Source organism: Rhinopithecus roxellana, chromosome 17 (assembly GCF_007565055.1).
Source record: "Rhinopithecus roxellana isolate Shanxi Qingling chromosome 17, ASM756505v1, whole genome shotgun sequence".
NCBI lineage: Eukaryota > Metazoa > Chordata > Mammalia > Primates > Cercopithecidae > Rhinopithecus > Rhinopithecus roxellana.
The window spans coordinates 55,085,190-55,104,602 of NC_044565.1; the positions used below are offsets into that span (position 1 = coordinate 55,085,190).

The 19,413-nt window shown below is 54.6% G+C and overlaps 1 protein-coding gene across 2 annotated transcripts in view; it reads left to right on the forward strand.

The window, feature by feature from the left end:
- The first annotated feature begins 15,119 nt into the window (after window positions 1-15,119).
- Window positions 15,120-19,413, forward strand: part of PXDN (peroxidasin) — a 109,769-nt gene continuing 105,475 nt past the window's right edge. Inside the window, exon 1 of one of the 2 annotated variants that reach the window (XM_030921193.1) lies at window positions 15,120-15,423. In XM_030921193.1, the coding sequence (XP_030777053.1) occupies window positions 15,224-15,423 (200 nt within the window). In that variant the 5' untranslated portion in view covers window positions 15,120-15,223. The remainder of the gene's footprint in view (window positions 15,424-19,413) is intronic. The other variant, XM_030921194.1, reaches the window with a different exon arrangement.

Sequence of the window (19,413 nt, forward strand, 5' to 3'; positions counted from 1 at the left end):
AAATATTGCAGAACAGCAAATGTTGCTGCCTGATCCTTCCTTGGAAGCTTCGTCTCAGAGGGGCACCTGGCTGTATGAGGTGTCAGTCGGCCCCTACTGGGAGGTATCTCCCGGTTAGGCTACCCCAGGGGTCAGAGAGCCACTCGAGGAGGGAGTCTGTCTGTTCTCAGATCGCAAACTCTGTGCTGGGAGAACCACTACTCTCTTCAAAGCTGTCAGACAGGGACATTTAAGTTTGCAGAAGTTTCTGCTGCCTTTTGTTCAGCTATGCCCTGCCCCCAGAGGTGGAGTCTACAGAGGCCAGCAGGCCTCCTTGAGCTGCAGTGGGCTCAACCCAGTTCGAGCTTCCCAGCCACTTTGTTTACCTACTCAAGCCTCAGCAATGGTGGATGCCCCTCCCCCAGCCTCGCTGCCACCTTGCAGTTCAATCTCAGACTGCTGTGCTAGCAGTGAGCAAGGCTCCGTGGGCAAGGGACCCTCCAAGCCAGGCATGGGATATAATCTCCTGGTGTGCTGTTTGCTAAGACCACTGGAAAAGCACAGTATTAGGTTGGGAGTGTCCCGATTTTCTAGGTACCATCTGTCACGGCTTCCTTTTGCTAGGAAAGGGAATTCCCCAACCCCTTGTGCTTCCCGGGTGTGGTGATGCCCCGCCCTGCTCCGTGGGCTGCACCCACTGTCCGACAAGCCCCAGTGAGATGAACCTGGTACCTCAGTTGGAAATTCAGAAATCACCCGTCTTCTGCATTGCTCACGCTGGAAGCTGTAGACTGGAGCTGTTCCTATTTGGCCATCTTGGAACCCAATGTTCATCTTACATGAGTTAATTGATGTCTCATGTCTCCCTAACAGGGAGGAAATTAAGTAGCAATAATAAGACTTCTGTCTCTTCTACCCATGATGTTACTGCTTTGTGCTGTGAAGTGTGGTGTGCATATAAATTTGAGCAGAGTGTGCCTGAAAACTATTTTGGATCAAAGGATGCAATGTCATTAAAAATCCTAATGGGAGCTTGTACTGGTTAATCAAGATGCTTTTGGTAATGTGACTCCTAGGTCAAAAGTTTAGAAATGTGAAGTTGAAGTCATTTTAAATACATAAGGCCTAAATTCCCTTTTCCAAGAAGAGCCTGTATCCCTTGCCGCATTATTGAGATGGACAGTTTAATCCTTAGAAAGGTCAAGACTGGTAGGGCAGAAGGCTTGTACTAACCTTCACTGTTTATATTTCCAACCCATAGACATGTGCAATCGTTTGCAGCCTCTATGTCAGTCCTGGGGCATATTAGTCCCATTTCATAAACGAGGATTCTGAGGTTCTGAGTGGTCAGATTGTTCAACGTCAGGCAGCTGGTAACTGTCAGAGCTGGTTATAAGTCCAGACTCTCTCCCACTCCAGCCAAGCAACAGAGCTCCCCATACGACAGCCCTGCAGACAGCCAGGAAAGCCACGTGCACCTCTGCAAGCTGCAGACGTGGAGGGCTTCCACCTGCCAGGCTTCTGGGGTCTGCACTGTGGGGCCAACCCTGAGGTGGTGTTGGACGAAGAGGAAAGGGTAGTCCAGTTTCTCTACCCACTGCCCTGGAGCCACGTCTGGCAGTCCTGGGGCAAAAACCTCCAGGTCGTGACTCTCAGCTAGAACGGAGCCTCTGAAAATGGGGTAGAAATGCACTCAGCTCCTCTGGGTGGAGAGGCTCACTCTTTTGAAGTTGGACTGAATTTAAAAAGGAGGGTCCTGGAATTTTCTCATAAAACAAACACATTGGTTCTATAGTTGGGGGTGGGGTGGGAAACATGTCTGCAGCTCAAGTTCCAGTGGGTGTTGGTGCAACAGCTGACATTCTCTGGCTTCCAGGTGATGTGAGCCGTATTTATTGTAATCTTGTGCGGAAGCTCCTGACAACTTAGAAAACATCTGCCGGGGGCTGGCTGGGTCTGGTTTCTCCAAGTCAACAGTGACTCTGGCCTGGGTGGAATTGGCCTGTGCACCGTCATTCCCAAAGCAATTAACTTGTTACGAAGCATTACAGGGGCGTTTGGGGCAGGACCTAATTATGATTTTCACCCCCTTTAGCCAAACACATGCTGAGCGTCAGATCACACGCTTTTGGCTGCAGAGAAAGAGTCCTTGCCTACGTGGAGGAAGGGTGATTGTTTATTGCTCAAGTTCGCTTCCACCCGGGGCCCTGCGCAGAGTGACACACCACTGTCTATGCTGTTCCCTGACTGCTCCCCCCAGTGTGAGTTTTTTTGCTGTTGTTTGTTTGTTTTTGTTTTTGTTTGCTTTTTTGAGACAGATTTTCGCTCTTATTACCCAGCTGGAGTGCAGTGGCAGGATCTCAGCTCACTGTAACTCCGCCTCCCAGGTTCAAGTGATTCTCCTGCCTCAGCTTCCCAAGCAGCTGGGATTACAGACACGTGTCACCACGCCCAGCTAATTTTGTATTTTTAGTAGAGATGGGGTTTCACCATGTTGGCCAGACTGGTCTCAAACTCCTGATCTCAGGTGATTTGCCTGCCTCAGCCTCCTAAAGTGCTGGGATTACAGGCATGAGCTACTGTGCTTGGTCAGAGTTTGTATTTTATAAAAATAATTTATTCTTGAGGAGATGGGGGCTTTTGCATATTTTTTTTCTTTTTTCTTTTTTCTTTTTGTTTGTTTTTTTGAGATGGAGTCTTGCTCTGTCACCCAGGCTGGAGTGCAGTGGCAGGATCTCGGCTCACTGCAACTTCTGCCTCCTAGGTTCAAGCGATTCTCCTGCCTCAGCCTCCCCAGTAGCTGGGATTACAGGCGCCCGCCACCATGCCCAGCCAATTTTTATATTTTTAGTAGACACGGAGTTTCACCATGTTGGCCAGGCTGGTTTTGAACTCCTGACCTCAGGTGATCCACCCACCTCGGCCTCCCAAAGCACTGGGATTACAGGCATGAGCCACCACGCCCGGCCCACATTCTTAATAAACCTGCTTTCACTTCACTCTGCCCGTTTGCTCTTGAATTTCTTCCTGCTCCAAGCGAAGAACCCACAAGCCCTCCCGGGTTGAACCCCGGTTTTGGGGGCCTGCGACATTGGGACTAGCAGCATCCATGGTGCCTGGGCACCTGCCAGCCAGGCACATCCTTGCTGAATCAGACATGGCGGGTGGAGCCTCGTCCAGGACTTCACAGGCCCTCAGCTGGCTCTGATGCTTCCCAAGCCCAGGCTGGCAACCTCCTGTTTACAAGTCTCTGTTGTAACTTGTAAGAACTCTGTTCTCCCCAAGAAGCCATATTTCACCTCCACAACCAGTCCCTGCCGAGCACAGCGACAGACTTCCAGTAGCCACACAGTGGATGTAAGACTACGTGACATTTTATGTAGAAAACCAATTAGGCTTTGAGGCACCAGTGCGACAGATTGTGAATGGAGTTTGAATAAGTACTAATTAAATCCACAAAAAACAAACTTAATAAGAATGGAAATATCTGCTCCAAGCATCCAAAGCCTTATTCTTCTCTCTGTGGGAAAGCTCCATCATCACCCATGTACTCTGCAGACACTAATATTTATCAGAGCCCCAGGGCACCCAGGGCCAGCATTGTTCTCCCGTCTCATTGCAACTTTCCTGCCCGACTTCGAAGTCGACCCTCATTTGTCTAACAGCCTATGGTCAGCAGCCTGCAGTCACTCCTGCTCTTTCCGGCTGGAATTTCTCAGGAAGTTTCTTTTAGCTGAGCCACCTATGAAGTTGATCCTCATTTATCTAGCACCCTGCGGTCACTCCTGCTCTTTCCGGCTGGAATTTCTCAGAAAGTTTCTTTTAGCTGAGACATGTTCTGCTTTGGTCTCTGTGCTTAGCACACACACAGCCAAGCATGGCAGAATTCTCCTCTGGCACCCAGAGGGCAGAGGCACACTGATCTCATCACCAGCATTGAGCTCTATTGGTTGGAGGTCCTTTCTATTGGAAAAGGAAGGAGAAAGGGGCCAGGAGGAGAAGAGCATGAGGCACCTCCCTAGGGAGAGCCTGCCCAGTGAGGCGCCTGCCCAGTGTGTTAGGGGAGGCTGCTGCGCCCCTATCACCTGTGGGAGTGATGTGAGCAGGTGAGACTACATTTCGGAAACCACACCTGCTTACCTATCATCTATGCACAGGAGGCCGGCCCTCTTCCGGAATGGCAGCAGGGAAGGAGCAGAACCAGACAGCTCTACCCAATAAGCATGCATTTCCTGTTTTTGCCTGGAGGGCTGTGGAGACAAGAGCTTTAGGTGCCCAGGGTAGAGGATGAAGGAGCCTTGGGAGCACCTGTTCTGAATGGAGGCACTGGAGGACTCTAGAGAGGACAGTCTGTGTGCCAGGACAGGGTGGGTGAGATGTTCCCTGCAGTGGGGAAGACTTAGGGTATTTACAAAGAGAAAATTTCCTGTGATTTTGAGATAATTGCAGCTCCACGCTAACTGTGGTCCCCGTCACCCTCATATCCTCAGTAAAGACAGGACCCCTTGTTCAGTGGGGGGACTGAAGGATGTGGGCACTGTGCGGACAGGAGAGAAGGACCCAGAGGTAACTGGTGCCGGGGGTGCATCCAACTCCTGGGTCCCCCCACTCCTGGAAATGTCTGGGGACGGGGAGAAGTGGAGCCTTTCATTCGGATATAATAAGGAGGGTGACCTGGAGGCTGGGGACCCTGAAATGTGGGGAGCACAAGAGAAAAACCATCGTGCAAAGGAATGCGGGCACATGGGCAGCGTGGACTTTGCTGGAAGGTAGCCGTGCGAGTGGGCATGCCCCATGTGCCTGCGCCTACGTGAGGTGCTCTCTCTAGGTGGTTCTGGAGGCCCACAGGTCCTGTGGTGGGCTCCACTGAATGGACAGGAAGACCAAGACACAAAGAAAAGAAGCGCCTGCCAAGGACCACATGGCAGAGCTGGGCCCAGAGCCTCTGTCAGCCCTTCCTGCCTCTGCCCCAGGGCAGCAAGCCCCACAAGCCCTCCTGGCCACTGCCTCGTGAATCCACACGTTGCACATTTCAGAGCCTGTGTTCCAGGGAATGCACTGGGTGGGGGCCATGGGGTGCATCAGATGCCTGCTCCAGCAGGGCCCACAGTCCAGGGAGGACGCCCCCACCAGCCAGGATGGCAGGAGCCCGTCCAGCCATTCACTGACCCGTCAGTTCACCGTCGGCACGTTACCTCAGGGTTACCAGCACCCACACTGATGAAATCACCAGATGGAACAGTCCAGCTGGGGAGACGGCCCTGTGGGTGAGCAGGTAAGGCACTCAGAGCCATGATGGTGAGGAAGGGACGGAGACATCACACCAGGCACTGAGGAAGACCAGCTTTTCCCGCAGGTGAGCCAGCACGTGGGAGCCTTCAAAGGAGCTGAGGTTAGAGCTGAGTCTTGCACGAGGAGGGCTAAGTGCGGGGCATTTGGGGCAACAGTGAGTCCTGGGCCCCGGCAGGCACTTCCGCAGGAGTAGGGAGGCCGGCTGGGGAGGTGGGAGTTGGGCAGATCTGGAGGACAGGCGATGAACACTGCACAGAGAACCTGTGATGCTGGGTCCTCGGCTGCCCTCACACAGGAGACACTTTATTTTACAGATGGAAACGCAGGGCTTAGAGCAAGCTGGCATCCCCGGGAGGGGCCGTGGCCTGGGCTGGAGATCCTGGTTCCTTTTCACTCCCCTGCTTACCCAGCCCATCTGTGTCTCACGTTCGTCTTCAGCATAAACAAAACAATAATTCATTTTCAAGGTTCATGCTTGTTGTAAAGATTGAGACAATGATTTTTATTAATTTCCTTTATAATTTTTGTAGTTTTAAACTTTTAATTTTGAAATAATTACATACCGGAAGCTACAGACACAGAGATTCCCTGCTGTTCACCGGCTTACTTCATCACAGATGAGCCCCCAAATTGGGGCTCAGCCCAGGAGCTCACATGGATTCTTAGCGTCACGCAGGAAAGAATTCAAGAGTGAGAGGACAGGCTGGGCACAGTGGCTCATGCCTGTAATCCCAGCACTTTGGGAGGCTGAGGCAGGAGGATTGCTTGAGGTTTCGGACCAGCCTGGCCAACATGGTAAAATCCCATCTCTACTAAAAATACAAAGATTAGCTGGGCGTGGTGGTGCACATCTGTAGTCCCAGCTACTCGGGAGGCTGAGGCAGGAGAATCGCTGGAACCTGGGAGGTGGAAGTTGCAGTGAGCCGAGTTCATGCCATTGCACTCCAGCCTGGTGACAGAGTGAGACTCTGTCTCTAAATAAACAAATAAATAAATAAATAAAGGGAGAGGACAGAGTGAAACCAGGTTAATTAAGAAATTAAAGAAATAAATGGGTGGTTACTGCACAGGAATAAAAGGGTGGCTGTTCTTATGGTTATTTCTTGATTATATGCAGAGCAACAGGTGGAGCATGAGTTTTCTGGGAAAACGGCAGGGAATTCCCCCAGAACTGAGGGTTACTCCCCACTTCAGACCCCATAGAGTAACTTCCAGACATTGCCATGGCATCTGTAAACTGTCTTGGTGCTGCCAGGCATGTCTTTTAGCATGCAAATGCATTATAATTAGTGTATAATGAACAGAGGTTTCTTTTGCCACCATCTTGGTTTTGGCTGGCTTCTCGCCCACATCCTGTTTTATGAGCATGTCTCTTGTGAAACCTGCCCTGTGACTTCCTAGCTCACCTTCAGTGACAACATTTCACCCAGACTACAGGGCATGTGCAAGGAAAATGTGCCACAGCTCAGAGCCTGGGGCCAGGCACGCATGAGCTCTGGTGAAACCCCTGCCTGAGAATCCTGGTGATGGATGCTCTGCCTGCTGTCTCTGTGTCCCTGCCCAGGGCCGCAGAGCCAGTGCACAAATGCGTCCATTCACTTAATGTGGTCATCCAAGCAGCTTGTATCCACGTGGCTTTAAAAAGAGTTTTTAAATATATATTTTTTATCTTTGTAAAGACAAGGTCTCATTACATTGCCCAGGCTGGTCTCAAGCTCCAGGACTCAAGTGATCCTCCCATCTTGGCCTCCCAAAATGCTGAGATTACAGGTGTGAGCCATCACGCTTGGCCTAAGTGGCTTGCGTTTAAGCCTGTGTTTCCACCTAACTGTGAGTTTCTCGGGGTCTCTGCCCTTCCTTGTCCATTTTCATTGCCTGCTCACTTCCCTGGAAGCTGGCTGGGTGCTGTGCTCACACTGGATTTTCTAGGTCCAGTCTCTGCCCCTCCTTGCCTCGCCTGTACTGGGGAACCAACCTCTAATAGGGAATTACCCAGTCCCCATTACCACCTGGCTTCCTCCTGCGTGACCAGGGGATGGCATCAGCCTCAATGGCTCCACATGCCCTCCCAGACGTCCACCTGCAGCCATGGCCCCTGGAAGCCCCTCCTGCAGTTATAAATCTAGCTAGGTGAGGCTCACACATTCTTCCCCTGCCTTCCATGGCCTCCGAGGGTGGAGGTAGAGATGCTTGGTTGCTTCCCTAACTGCCTCACCTCTCAGTCGCCCAACTAAACTCCCTCCACGGTAGCCCTGTACCCTCTCGGTGGGCTCCCTCCTGCGGAGGCCTTGGCTACCCCCAGCGAGGCTCATGGAAGGCGGGAAGCAGACCCTCTCCCCGAGGGAGGACAGAGGGTCGCCCACCTCCGCACACAGCGTGCCATGGACCTGGGCTGGGGAGGCCTCCATCTACACCCAGGGCCCCTGTTGGGGATGGGGGTTATTATTAGCGGGCCCCTCTCGCAGACACGAGCCTTCCACCCTCTGACTTCATCACCCAGGCGTGCAGAAAGCCCTTGTTGGTACCTATCTATCTGAGAAAAACGTGGAATCTAAGTGTGCAGCTTAATTTACATAAAGATCCCATGGGGGAGGAGCAGTGAAGATGTGACTCTAACAAGGTGAGGGCCCTCAGGACCCCTCTTCCCCTCCACTCCTGGCCATGTCCCGGGTGTCTGACCTGGTGCTCTGGCGGACAGAGGGACCTTTGGACAGAGAAGTGGTGACTCTCCATGCTTAGCATGTAAATTCTAAAATCTCATCTTTCTGTGGCTGAAATGAACACAGCAAACTGTTCTGAGCCTGCAGCTGCCTCTCCCTGCGGGTATCCCGGGAGCCCAGTGCCCCACCCGGCTGCCCTTCGCTATGGTTGAGTTGACACTGACTGGAACTCACTGGGAACAGGGCTCTGACCCACTCACCTGAGACTTGTGACATCCAGTGAGGGTGACAAGCCTTTTCCATACAACCTCGGGCTCCAGCATGAGCACCCAGAAGATCTCAGTGCAGCTCCTGCCGTGAGCTGGTCTTCAGACAGCTGCCGCCATGGTCTTCCTGGGTCTGCGCTCCTGGCATCCTGCCTGGCATGCTGTAGCGCACAGGGCAGTGTGTGCAGAGAAGGGGGCCTGGGATCAAGCATCTCTTCACTCACTGTGTCTAAGGACTGTGTGTGACAACGAAACAGTGTTCCTTGGCACAACTCACACCTGGAAGGAGTGTTTGCTGTGGGACAAATCTCAAGACTGGGGGCGGATAACAGGATCGGAAAGTGGCCATCAGAGGGAGCGAGAGTATTTCACCTGGTCCCAGGGAACATGAAGCTTAAGCCGCTGTGCTCCTGCTCAGACAGTTCACCCGCAGAGGCCAGGACAGGGAGGTGCGAGGCTCCTGTGGGCCTCTAGAGGGCAGACGCAGGAAGCTGTGAACAAAACACGGCTGCACATCAGCTCCACAGGGGAAGAGCTCACGACCAAACCCTCATTCAGGCCCAGGTCATTGCACGGACCACCCCATGCCCAGACTTCCCTGCCAACCCCACGCACATGTAAACGAATGCTGTGCCACTTGGGGTCTTCAGGGACATATAGGATGGGGTCCCTAGGATGGATCCGTGGATGGGGATGGGGAGGAGGGAGGGAAGGATGGAAGGGTTTGCGGGAAGAAGGAGGAAAGAAGGGGAGGGAGGGAGGGAGGGAGGTGGGGGAAGGAGAACAATGAACAAAGAAGGGAAGGAAGGAGGAAGGGAAGGAAGGAGGGAAGGAGGAAAGGAACGAAGGAGGGAGGGATGAACGGATGCAAGGACGAGTACATGTATGAATAGGTGAGTTGGCGGGTGGATGGAGACATTGATGGATGGATAGATTTTTAAAATCGGCTCAGGTGATTGTGGGACCAGCAGGTCTGAAATTGGGAGCTGAAGCTGCAGCCTTGAGGCAGAGTTTCTCCTTTTCTGGGAAACGTCAGGTTTTGCTCTCAATGCCTTCACCTGCTTACACAGGCAGGGCTCACTCACATCACCAAAGGTCACCTTCACCTCAAGTCAACTGATGATAGAGATTAACCACATCCACAATACCTCCAGAGCACTGTCTAGATGAGTGTGGCCACGTGGACATATAAAAGCAATCATCACAGGTGACTTGGGAGATGCCTGTTGAACTGGAAAGAAAATCCATCAATTCGTGATGCCCTGAAATGCTCCCATGGGTGGCAGCGGTGAGGAGTGTGGACGTCAGGTATAGGCCGTCGTGTCTGAGTGAGGGTACACTACACACTGGGGAGCCTCTGGGCCACTGGGTGACACGCTGAGAGGTGCCACTTGAAGGTGGCACCAGCGCACTTGGGAGGCATTGAGTATCTGCAGTCACAGGGCCCCTCCTTACAATGCAATGCCCATACCCAGCACTGCCCCGGAGCTCTGTGCAGATGCTGAAATGACCTCACCATCATTATTACGATGTTTCTGATGATTTCTAAACGTGAGCAAACTTAAAGCAGAGAATGCAGAGGTCTTTTCCAGATGTTTCTAGTCTTTGTCACCCACCCCAGTGAGTGTCAGGGCAAACTCAGAACTGCAAGGCTGCCCAAGAGTCCGCCTGATCATCTGGGGCTGGGCAGTGGTGCACACAGCGCAGCCCGCGGTACACATGTTGTTTTTACCCAACGATGCCTGTTCTAGTCCATCCCCAAGGGCTCCTGGCCATGACAGGGAGCTAGGCATAGAAAGCTTGTCCTGGGGCTGTGTGGGGTGGGCTGTAGCACTAGAAGGATATTCATACTGGGAAGATGGTGGAAACCAGGGCCTGGCGGGTGCACAGAGGGAGCCATCCAACTGAGCAGATTCTAGAAGGTTCAGTAGCAGTTTGCCAGCAAATAAAATTGAAATAAATTGGTGTCTGGTGGTTGGGGAGAGAACAGACGCAAAGCCATTGGAGATGGTGGCCCCAGGCCCACTCCATTAGGCTGGGGGTGAGAGGTGCTTGCATAGAGCAGTGGCGGGGCCTGAGCTGCAGCACATTCTCTGAGAGCTGCTTTCTCTGTGATGAGCCAGGCAGACCCAAAGGCACGTGCCCAGGAGGGGTCTCACTGGTTCTAGGGGCCGGAGCTCCGCCAACAGCCATGGGGAAGGAAAAGTGCTCAGCACAAGGAATTAACAGGATCCTGTGACTGCTGTCTTTTTTTTTTTTTTTCAGGATGGAGTCTTGCTCTGCCGCCCAGGCTGGAGGTGCAGTGGTGAGATCTCGGCTCACTGCAAGCTCTGCCTGCTGAGTTTACGCCATTCTCCTGCCTCAGCCTCCCAAGTAGCTGGGACTACAGGCGCCCGCCACCATGCTCGGCTAATTTTTTGTATTTTTTTTTAGTAGAGACGGGGTTTCACCTTGTTAACCAGGATGCTCTCGATCTCTTGACCTCATGATCCACCCGCCTTGGCCTCCCAAAGTGCTGGGATTACAGGTGTGAGCCACCACGCCTGGCCGACTGCTGTCTTTAAGGATGGGGTGGAGGATTGAGGTGAGAATGACTTCCAGGTTGGCAAAGGATCACATTAGAGATTCTGGAGAAAAAGCACATTTTTTTATGGAGAGCGATATTCTGGTTTCTGACATCATAACATTGGAATTCTTGTGGGACATCGAGGTGGGGATGTCTGGAAGGAACCTGGGAGTACGGAGCCCCAGAGTGTGCTGCGGGTAGATGTGTGACTCCTTAGTACCTAGGACACCTGGGTGGCTTGGAAAGGGTCCCTAGATGACCAGAAAGGTGATTACACCTTGTGAGCGGGGTGCTTGCTTACAACGACAGACACAGCAGTGGGTGCCACTTGCCTAAACACAAGTATCTATGTAATGCTTCTGCGTATGAGAAGGAATTGGGTCTTTTCCTCAGGTTCCTGGGATAGAGCTTCCAAAACCCTTGGAATTTCCCCAGGGACAGGAGTGTCTGTTATTCATGGTGAGCTCCCAGCCATGTCTGAGCTGATGCTGATGGAGGAACGCAGGATGGAGGCTGATCACCAGGACTGACCATGTGATTGTAGGGTGAAGTGTTTGGGCCTTGCGCTGTCGCCTGACCTCTCTGGAGAGTTCAATCCCATGGACAGTGAGTCATCAGTCCTCCCTGAGCCATAAAACCCTGATGAAAACTCTGGACACCAAAGCTCAGTGCAGCTTCCCGGTTGGTGATCATGTCCCTGTGCCGGGTGGTGATGGGCCCTGATCCCACAGGCCAGGCACAGAGGCTGTGCATTTGGGACCCTCCCTGACCTCACCTGATGTATTTCATTTGGAGGGTTCAGATTGGTATCATAATACAGCTGTATTTGTAACCACAGCACTTTCATCTGTTGTGTGGGTGGTTCCAGCAGGAGATGTAGCTGGACAGGGTCTCAGAAACCTCTGAATCTGTAACCAGTCAGAAGTGTGGATGACCTGGGGACCCCTGAACACACAAGTGGTATTAAAGTGAGGGTGGCCTTACTGAGGTCCATCCACGTCCGTAACCTGCGGGGTCTGCTCTAGCTCCAGGTATTTAGCAGCAGGACTGTACTGAAGTCAGCCTAGGACTCTGTCTCCTCCTCTGCTGAACATATGTTTGCAGCTCCTACCCAGCATTCTGCCCTTATGGAAATACAGAAGAAGCATTCTGGCAAGCATCCCTGTTCTACATAAACTCAAGAGTGACATGTGGTAGGCAGCCTCTAAGATGGTCCCCAGCGGTTATGTCTCATATTCCTTACACTCCTAGGCCATGCCCTTCTGTGGCATGTGCCGGACACAAGAGCATCTATGGATGGAATCCAGCAGGAGAGATGGCGTCCACAGTGTGACCTGGAACCACAGCAGGGTGTGGAGAGGATCCAGGAGGAGTGATGGCATCTGCATCTGGACCCACTGGAGTGTGTGCCCAGGACTCTGCAGGGGTGATGGCATCTGGAGTCTGAACTGAACCCACTGGAGTGTGTGGACAGGATCCTGCAGGGGTGATGGCATGTGGAGTTTTGGCTGGACCTACTCAAGTATGTGGATAGAATCTTGCAGGAGAGACAACACTTAGAATGTAAACTGGACCCAGTGGAGTGTATGGAGAGAATCCTGCAGGGGAGATGGCATCTGTAGTGGGAACCGGACTCACTGGAATCTTTGGATAGGACCCAAATTCAACCACTGCAGTGTGTAGACAGGATCCTTCAGGAGAGATGGCATCTGCAGTGTGAACCGAACCCACTTGAGTGTATGGATAGCATCTCACAGGAGTGATGACATCTGCAGTGTGATCTGGACTGCCTTGAGTGTGTGGATAGGATCCTGCAAGAGTGATGGCATGTGGAGTGTAAACTGCATCCACACGACTGTTTGGACAGCATCCTTCAGGAGTGATGACGTCTGCTCTGTGAAGTGAGGCACTGGAGTGTGTGGGTAGGGTCCTGCAGGAGAGATGGCAACTGGAGTGTGAATTGGACCCACTGTTGTGCCTGGAGAGGATCCTGCAGAAGAAAAAGCATCTGCAGCGTAAACTGGGCCACTGGGGCATGTGGCTAGAATCATGCTGGAGTTAACGGCTTCTGGACTGTGAGTTGGCCCCACTAAAGTGTGTGTATAGGATCCTGCAAAAGTGATAGCCTCTGGAATGTGAATAGGACCCACTGAGGTGTGTGGATAGGATACCGCAGGGGTGATGGTGTCTGCAGTGTGAGCTGCAGCCATGGGGCGTGTGGATAGGACTCTGCAAAGAGACAGCCTCTGTGGTGTGAATGGCACCGGTGGAATGTATAGGGAGGATCCTGCAAAAGTGATGTCCTCTGGAGTGTGAACTGGACCCACTGGAGGGTGTGGACATCATCCTGCAGGAGAGATGGCATCTGGAGTGTGAATGGCACCACTGGAGGGTGTAGATAGGAGCCCGCAGGAGAGAGCACATGTAGAGTGTGAACTGGACCAACTGAAGTGTGCGGACAGGATTCTGCAGAAGATGTGGCATCCGGAGTGTTAAATGCACCACGAGTGTGTGTGGATAGAATCCTGCATGAGTTATGGCATCTACAGTGTGAACTGGAGTGTGTGAATAGGATCTTGCAGGAGAGATGGCATCTACAATGTGAACTGAACCCTGGAGTGTGTACATAGGACCCTACAAGAGAGATGACATCTGGAGACTGAAGTGTGGGGATAGAATCCTGTAGGAGAGATGGCATCTGCCGTGTGAGTTGGACCCACTTCCGTGTGTGGATAGGATCCTGCAGGAGAGATGGCATCTGCAGTGTGAGTTGGACCCACTTCTGTGTGTGGATAGGATCCTGCAGGAGAGATGGCATCTGGAGTGGGAACTGGACCCACTTCTGTGTGTGGATAGGATCCTGCAGGAGAGATGGCATCTGCAGTGTGAGTTGGACCCACTTCTGTGTGTGGATAGGATCCTGCAGGAGAGGTGTTGTCTGCAGTGTGAGGTGGGCCTACTGGAGTGTGTGAATAGGATCCTGTAGGAGAAATGGCATCTGCAGTGTAAGCTGCATCCACTGTACAGTGTGGTTAACATCCTGCAGGCAAGATGGCATCTGGAATGTCAGCAGGACCCACCAGCGTCTGAGGATGCACCCTGCAGGTGTGATGTGGGGCCAGTTCCAAGGCTAGGTTAGATTCTAGCCTGGCTTCTGTGTTGTGCTCTCATTCTCTTCCTCTTTCTTCTAATACCTGCTCTGGGAGGCATCAGGCCATGGAGACCCACATGGCAAGGAACTGGAACCCCCTGCCAGCAGCCTCAGGAGTCCAGTCCTTAGATGGTGCCCTGTGGCCAGCAATGCCCCTGTGACCTCCGGGCTATGTCTCCTGGTAGTTGTTTTCGTTTTTTAACATAGCAACAGGAAACTAGCCGATTACCCACCAATCCCATTCCAGGCTGCCTTCAGACGCAGCTCAGGCTAGATCAGCACGGGGACACAGCTGAGACTCGGGGTTTGCGATGGGAACACGCCCAGGTGTGCCTCTGAATCTGGCACTGTCACCCTGCGGCCTGGGTTCAACAACTTGGCCTCACCTTCCTTATCTGTGAAATTCAGAGACTGGGTCCTTGTGAGATGACTGGAGAGAATGTATGAACTATGTGAGAACACCACCTTTAACTGTGCATATTTCACGCAGTGTCTTCCCTCCTTTCTAAAGTCTTCTACTGTCTCTACACACACCCGACGTGGGCGGGTTCCCTTGGTCTCCTCCTAGGCCTGTCCCAGGAGGACAGGCACTGAAGGCCGTGAGCATTCCCGGGGGCTGCGCTGCGCCAAGGACTCCACAGGGCGTTTCATGCTCCCAACCGTGCTGAGCCAGGCGGCCGGCAGAGAGCAGGTGGCTGACAGGCCCCGGGGAGCCGGACCGCCTGGGTCTAACCTTCCCGCAGAGACTCCCTTGCTGTGAGCCTTGGGCCTCAGTTTCCTCAAAAGGAATGAGGGGCTTTTTTGAACGTTAAATAATTTCCTACGTGGTTGCGGGTAGGGAGAGGGAGAGAGAGGAGCGCGCGTGCGCGCCTGGAATCGTGCCTGGATCAGAGCAGGCGCTCTGAAAGTGTTACAAACAGCAAGGCGCCAAGAAAAAATCCCGTAGTGCGCGCAGGCAGAAACCACGGGTAAGAAAAGTGGAGAAGCTTCGCGTAGGCCCCAGGGTCCCGAGTCCCGAGCGCAGAATCAGGGGTGCCAAGGCTCTCCTCCGCGCCCCCGAGCGCTCGCCTTGGCCATGCGGGCCGCCCCACCTGGATACGGGCGCCCGGGCCGGACACTGGGGCCCCGGGTTCTCGCCCCGCCCCGCCCTCGGGGATTCGGAGGGGCCGGGAGGAGCCTCGCGCATGTGCACAGCTGGCGCCCCCCGCCCCCCGCGCACAGCTGGGACGTGGGCCGCGGCCGGGCGGGCGCAGTCGGGAGCCGGCCGTGGTGGCTCCGTGCGTCCGAGCGTCCGTCCGCGCCGTCGGCCATGGCCAAGCGCTCCAGGGGCCCCGCGCGCCGCTGCCTGCTGGCGCTTGTGCTGTGCTGCGCCTGGGGGGCGCTGGCCGTGGTGGCCCCGAAGCCGGGCGCAGGGTGTCCGAGCCGCTGCCTGTGCTTCCGCACCACCGTGCGCTGCATGCATCTGCTGCTGGAGGCCGTGCCCGCCGTGGCGCCGCAGACCTCCATCCTGTGAGTGCGGCCGGGGGCGCGGGGTCCGGGGGTTCGTGGAGATCCGGGAGCGCAGGGGTGAGCGGAGGCGGGGGGCGCGGAGGGTGGAGGGGGCATCGGGCGCGCGGGGGGCCTAGGGGCTCGGGACGCAGAAGCGAACCTCCAAAGGGGAACGTGGGGGGACCGGGGCGCGGGGACCCGCTGGGCCTTTGTCCGCCCTGCCGGAGACGCCGAGGGGCGGACCAGAGCGCTGTGCGCGCGGCCTCCGGAGCCGCCTTTGTTCGGAACTCGGAATCCCCGCAGGACGGGGAAGTTGTTGGAGCCGCCGGGGGAAGCCCCGCTCTCCTCCCGCCGCCCCCCAGCGCCGCGGGCCGCCTGCTTCCCTCTAGTTCGCGGCTCCTCCTCCGCTCACCTTTGCCCCGCTCAGGATCCCTCGGTCCCCCTCCGCTTCCCGAGCGCGGCGCAGCCCCCGCCGTCCTCCCACCCCCCTCCGCCCTCTTCCTCGTCCTGTTCTCTCCCCTCCTCCGCTCTCTTCCTCCTCCCCCGCCTTCCTCCTTCTCTTCCTCCTCCTCCCCCCCTTCCTTCTCCTCCCCCGGCCTCCGCCCTCTCCCCTCCCCGCCCCGTGGAGCGCGGTGCCCACCCCATCCCCCCGCGCCGGGGAAGCCTCCCCAGAGGAGCCTCAGTTCCCGCGGCCGCGGCGCCCCCGCTTCCAGTGCCCCCGCATCCGCCCGCAGCGTCCTCCCCTGGGGCGTCCCGGGGACCCTGCGCTTCTCAGGGGCTGTTCCTGCGCCCAGAGCGAGCCGGGCGGCCGGGGTTCCCGAGAGGGGCCGCGCGGGTCTAGACGGAGCCGGGGCTCAGAGCGGGTTTCTGCCCCCGGCACTTCTCTTCTTTCGTTTCTAATGCACGCGACCGTGTTCGCGGTTGTGCCAAACGTTTCACCGGATGCGTGGCGGTGGGGTTGACACCCTGTGTCCCGCCCGCGGGCCTCCCCGTGCCACGGTCTCTACAGCAGGAATCCCCGTTCCTCCGCGCCGCGTCTCCAGGGACCGAGGTGCCGCCAGAGTTCGCTGCAGGCCTCCTGAGTTCTGAAGCGGCTGGGATTCAGCGTTTTGGGAATCTTCTGTGAAGGCGGGCTGCGTTTCAGGCGCCGACTCTAATTTAGTCCTATAGCGACTCTTCTGCATGCCAAAAATAGTTTTCACTTTTCTTAGCTGAGCCAGAGGACTTCTTGGCACCACCAGAGAGCCTGCAAAAGTTGTAAAATAGTTGAGTGAACAATTCAGGAAGTGGGCGGCCAGTGCGCTTACCTCCGAAACTGAGTGCTGGGGCAGACCCCCGCTCCCGGGGTCGCCGCGTTTGCTGGCCGTTTCCCGCAGGCCCTGGGGCGGGGCGGGGGCGCGAGTTCCTCTCCCCCTGGGAAGTTGTTCCTCCGGAGAGAGACCAAGGCTTTCTTTCCAGAGCCCGTGAATGGTCAGCCCAGGCCGGACGTCTCGGGGACATCTCACTCAAAAGCGGTGGACTTTTAGAATGGAACCGGGTGAGGTTTCCCCTGGGTCTGGATAATGTAATTTTTGCTGAGCCAGTGGAAGAATGGGACCCCGAAGTCATGTTTCACAGCTGGTCAGTTTCATAAAGCTTGCGGTATGCTTTGTCCCGGAATATTAATTGCTTGTTGAAAATAACATTTTAAAATAAGTGTTGTAGAACACACATGGGGCCGTCTGCTGTGCTTTGCCTGGTGTGCTCGTCCACAAACACCTCACCGAATTTGAAAAAGGAGCTAAGAGTAGACGGTGACATCATCCTCAGCTCTCACAACTCTTCCTCAAAGGATACGTTTGCGTCCATTTGTGTCTTACACGTTCAGGGGTTTTTGCAGTCTTCAGTGATACTTTGAAAGGTCGCTGTTGAGTCACATTGCTTCTGTGAGGCAGGTAGCCTGGTAGCTGCTAAATTGATCAAATCCCTTATAGAACTAAACACTTTCCTGGAGAAATGAACATACCCATTTTATGGCGGTGGAAACAGAAGTTCTGGGAGAGAAGGCCAGCTCCTGATGCTATTCCTGTGGCCAAGAGGAGGAGGGTAGCCCTGGTGGCCAGAATGGAGTCCTGGCTGGATGCATTCCAGCCGGGTGATTTTTAGCAGGACCTGTGTTCCCTGGGAGAACGTGAGGGTGTAGCCGTGCGGACTTAGGCACAGTGGATGCATGTCATGAGCGAGCCCTAGGGAGTGCAGCCTGGGGAGGGACACCCATTCTGCGGGGACATCATGTTGAGGGGTCTCTGGGGGCATGGTCTGTAGGCTGTTGCTGGAGATGATACAGTTATACATGATACATGCTACACGTGAAGCACCATTTCATGTCCACTTTCAGCATTCTCCCAGGACTGTGCTCTCATGTATATGTGATTATTTTCTATTAAAATTTTTTGGTAGAAATTGGGAACATACTATATATGAAAATTTTAAAAAACCTGCCCCAAAGTTAGTTGGGCTATCCAACCATCATAGTGTCCCTTTGCTTTTAAGAGACTCACCTCCACCCCATCTCCACAAAAGATTAAATCAGAGCCATTGGAAACATCTTACTGCTCCTTCCCCTCAAATGCTCCACACGTGTGTTTAAGTGGGTCTGATACTGGCTTGTTTGACTTGTGGCTTGGGGGCTTTGGAAATAAGCCCACCTATGACTCAGTTTGGATTGAACTTTGAGTGCCCTCAGCTGCAAGTGTGAAGGGAGCTCTGGAATGGCAGGAGCCCACGCCCCGCTGGGTTGGGGGCTTTGGCCTTGCTGCTGGGTCTCCTGGAGAGCGCCTCCCCTCCGGAGGCCTTACTTAGTTCAGCTGTGTAGAAATGCTTGGTTTTTTGAATACAGTTTCATTCTGTATCCAACACAATAGAAGTTTATCACAATGGTAGTTCAAAGCTAGTATTAAAGTTTGCCATTGGACGCCCCTTCCTTTCCTCCTCTCAACCCCAGCCTCTTTGGGGAGGTCACATTTGAAACATTCTTCATTGCAGTCGTGCCGCTAGGGTGCTGGCTGGATACACTGGAGCTAGGCCCTCCACGCCCTCCTCCTGTCCTGCCTTCCTCTCTTCCCTGGAGCCGCCACGGTTGAGGCTGTGGTCATGGACTCATCAAAACCAACATCCTCACCACAGTCCAGGCCACTGCAAGCCATGAATTGTCCCAAACTGTAGTTCTGTGACAGAAACGCTGACACTGGAGGGGTCTGGGCATGTGGAGCTTGGGGTGGGCTCAGGGAGGTTGCATCGCAGAGAAACTCCGGGCAGGTGCCATGGCAGGCGGGGCCTCTTCTCCTGCAGGATCTCCAGACAGCTGCAGCTCATTCTCAGTTTTTCTCACCATCTACTGGGTGTTCAGGCCCTTGCTGTGTGCTGTGTGTTGGGCCACCCACAGAAAACAAGACTGGAACCCGCCTTCATGGAATCCCAGTCCAGTGGGGGCTCCCGGAGAGTGAGGGGGCTTCCTGCGAGTGGTAGGATGACCCCAGGTGTGTGCAGGCCTGGTGGGACGGGGGATGGGGGACACAGAGCGCTTGGGACCTGCACTCTTGGTGGTCTGGACCGAGTGGATGCCCACCTCCTGGCCTGTGTTCACATGAGCAGAAGGTTCCAGTGTTGCTGCTCCATGGGTCTCCACCCTCTTGCAGGCCCCCCCAGACTCTCTGGGGCTCAGAGTTCATAGGTAGGAGTGAGTCTTTGGGCCTTTTAACTGACTTCCTGTGTCCAGGAGACTGTGTCCCCTGAGTCGTCATATCAGCCCTGAGGTTGATCCTTGGAGCTGCCCTGACCTCCCTTGGAGAACTGGCCGCCTTTCGGAGCGGACCTCTCCACCGCACACGTAGATAGAGGTCACAGGGTGTTGCCTGGCACTCAGGGAGCCAGCTGGCTGGTGCTGGAGAGGGACCCGCCTGCCAGGGACTCCCTGGCTCTCCACCCTCAGCACTTTCCATACCCTCCTCCTCCTCTGCATCCTCCTGCTCC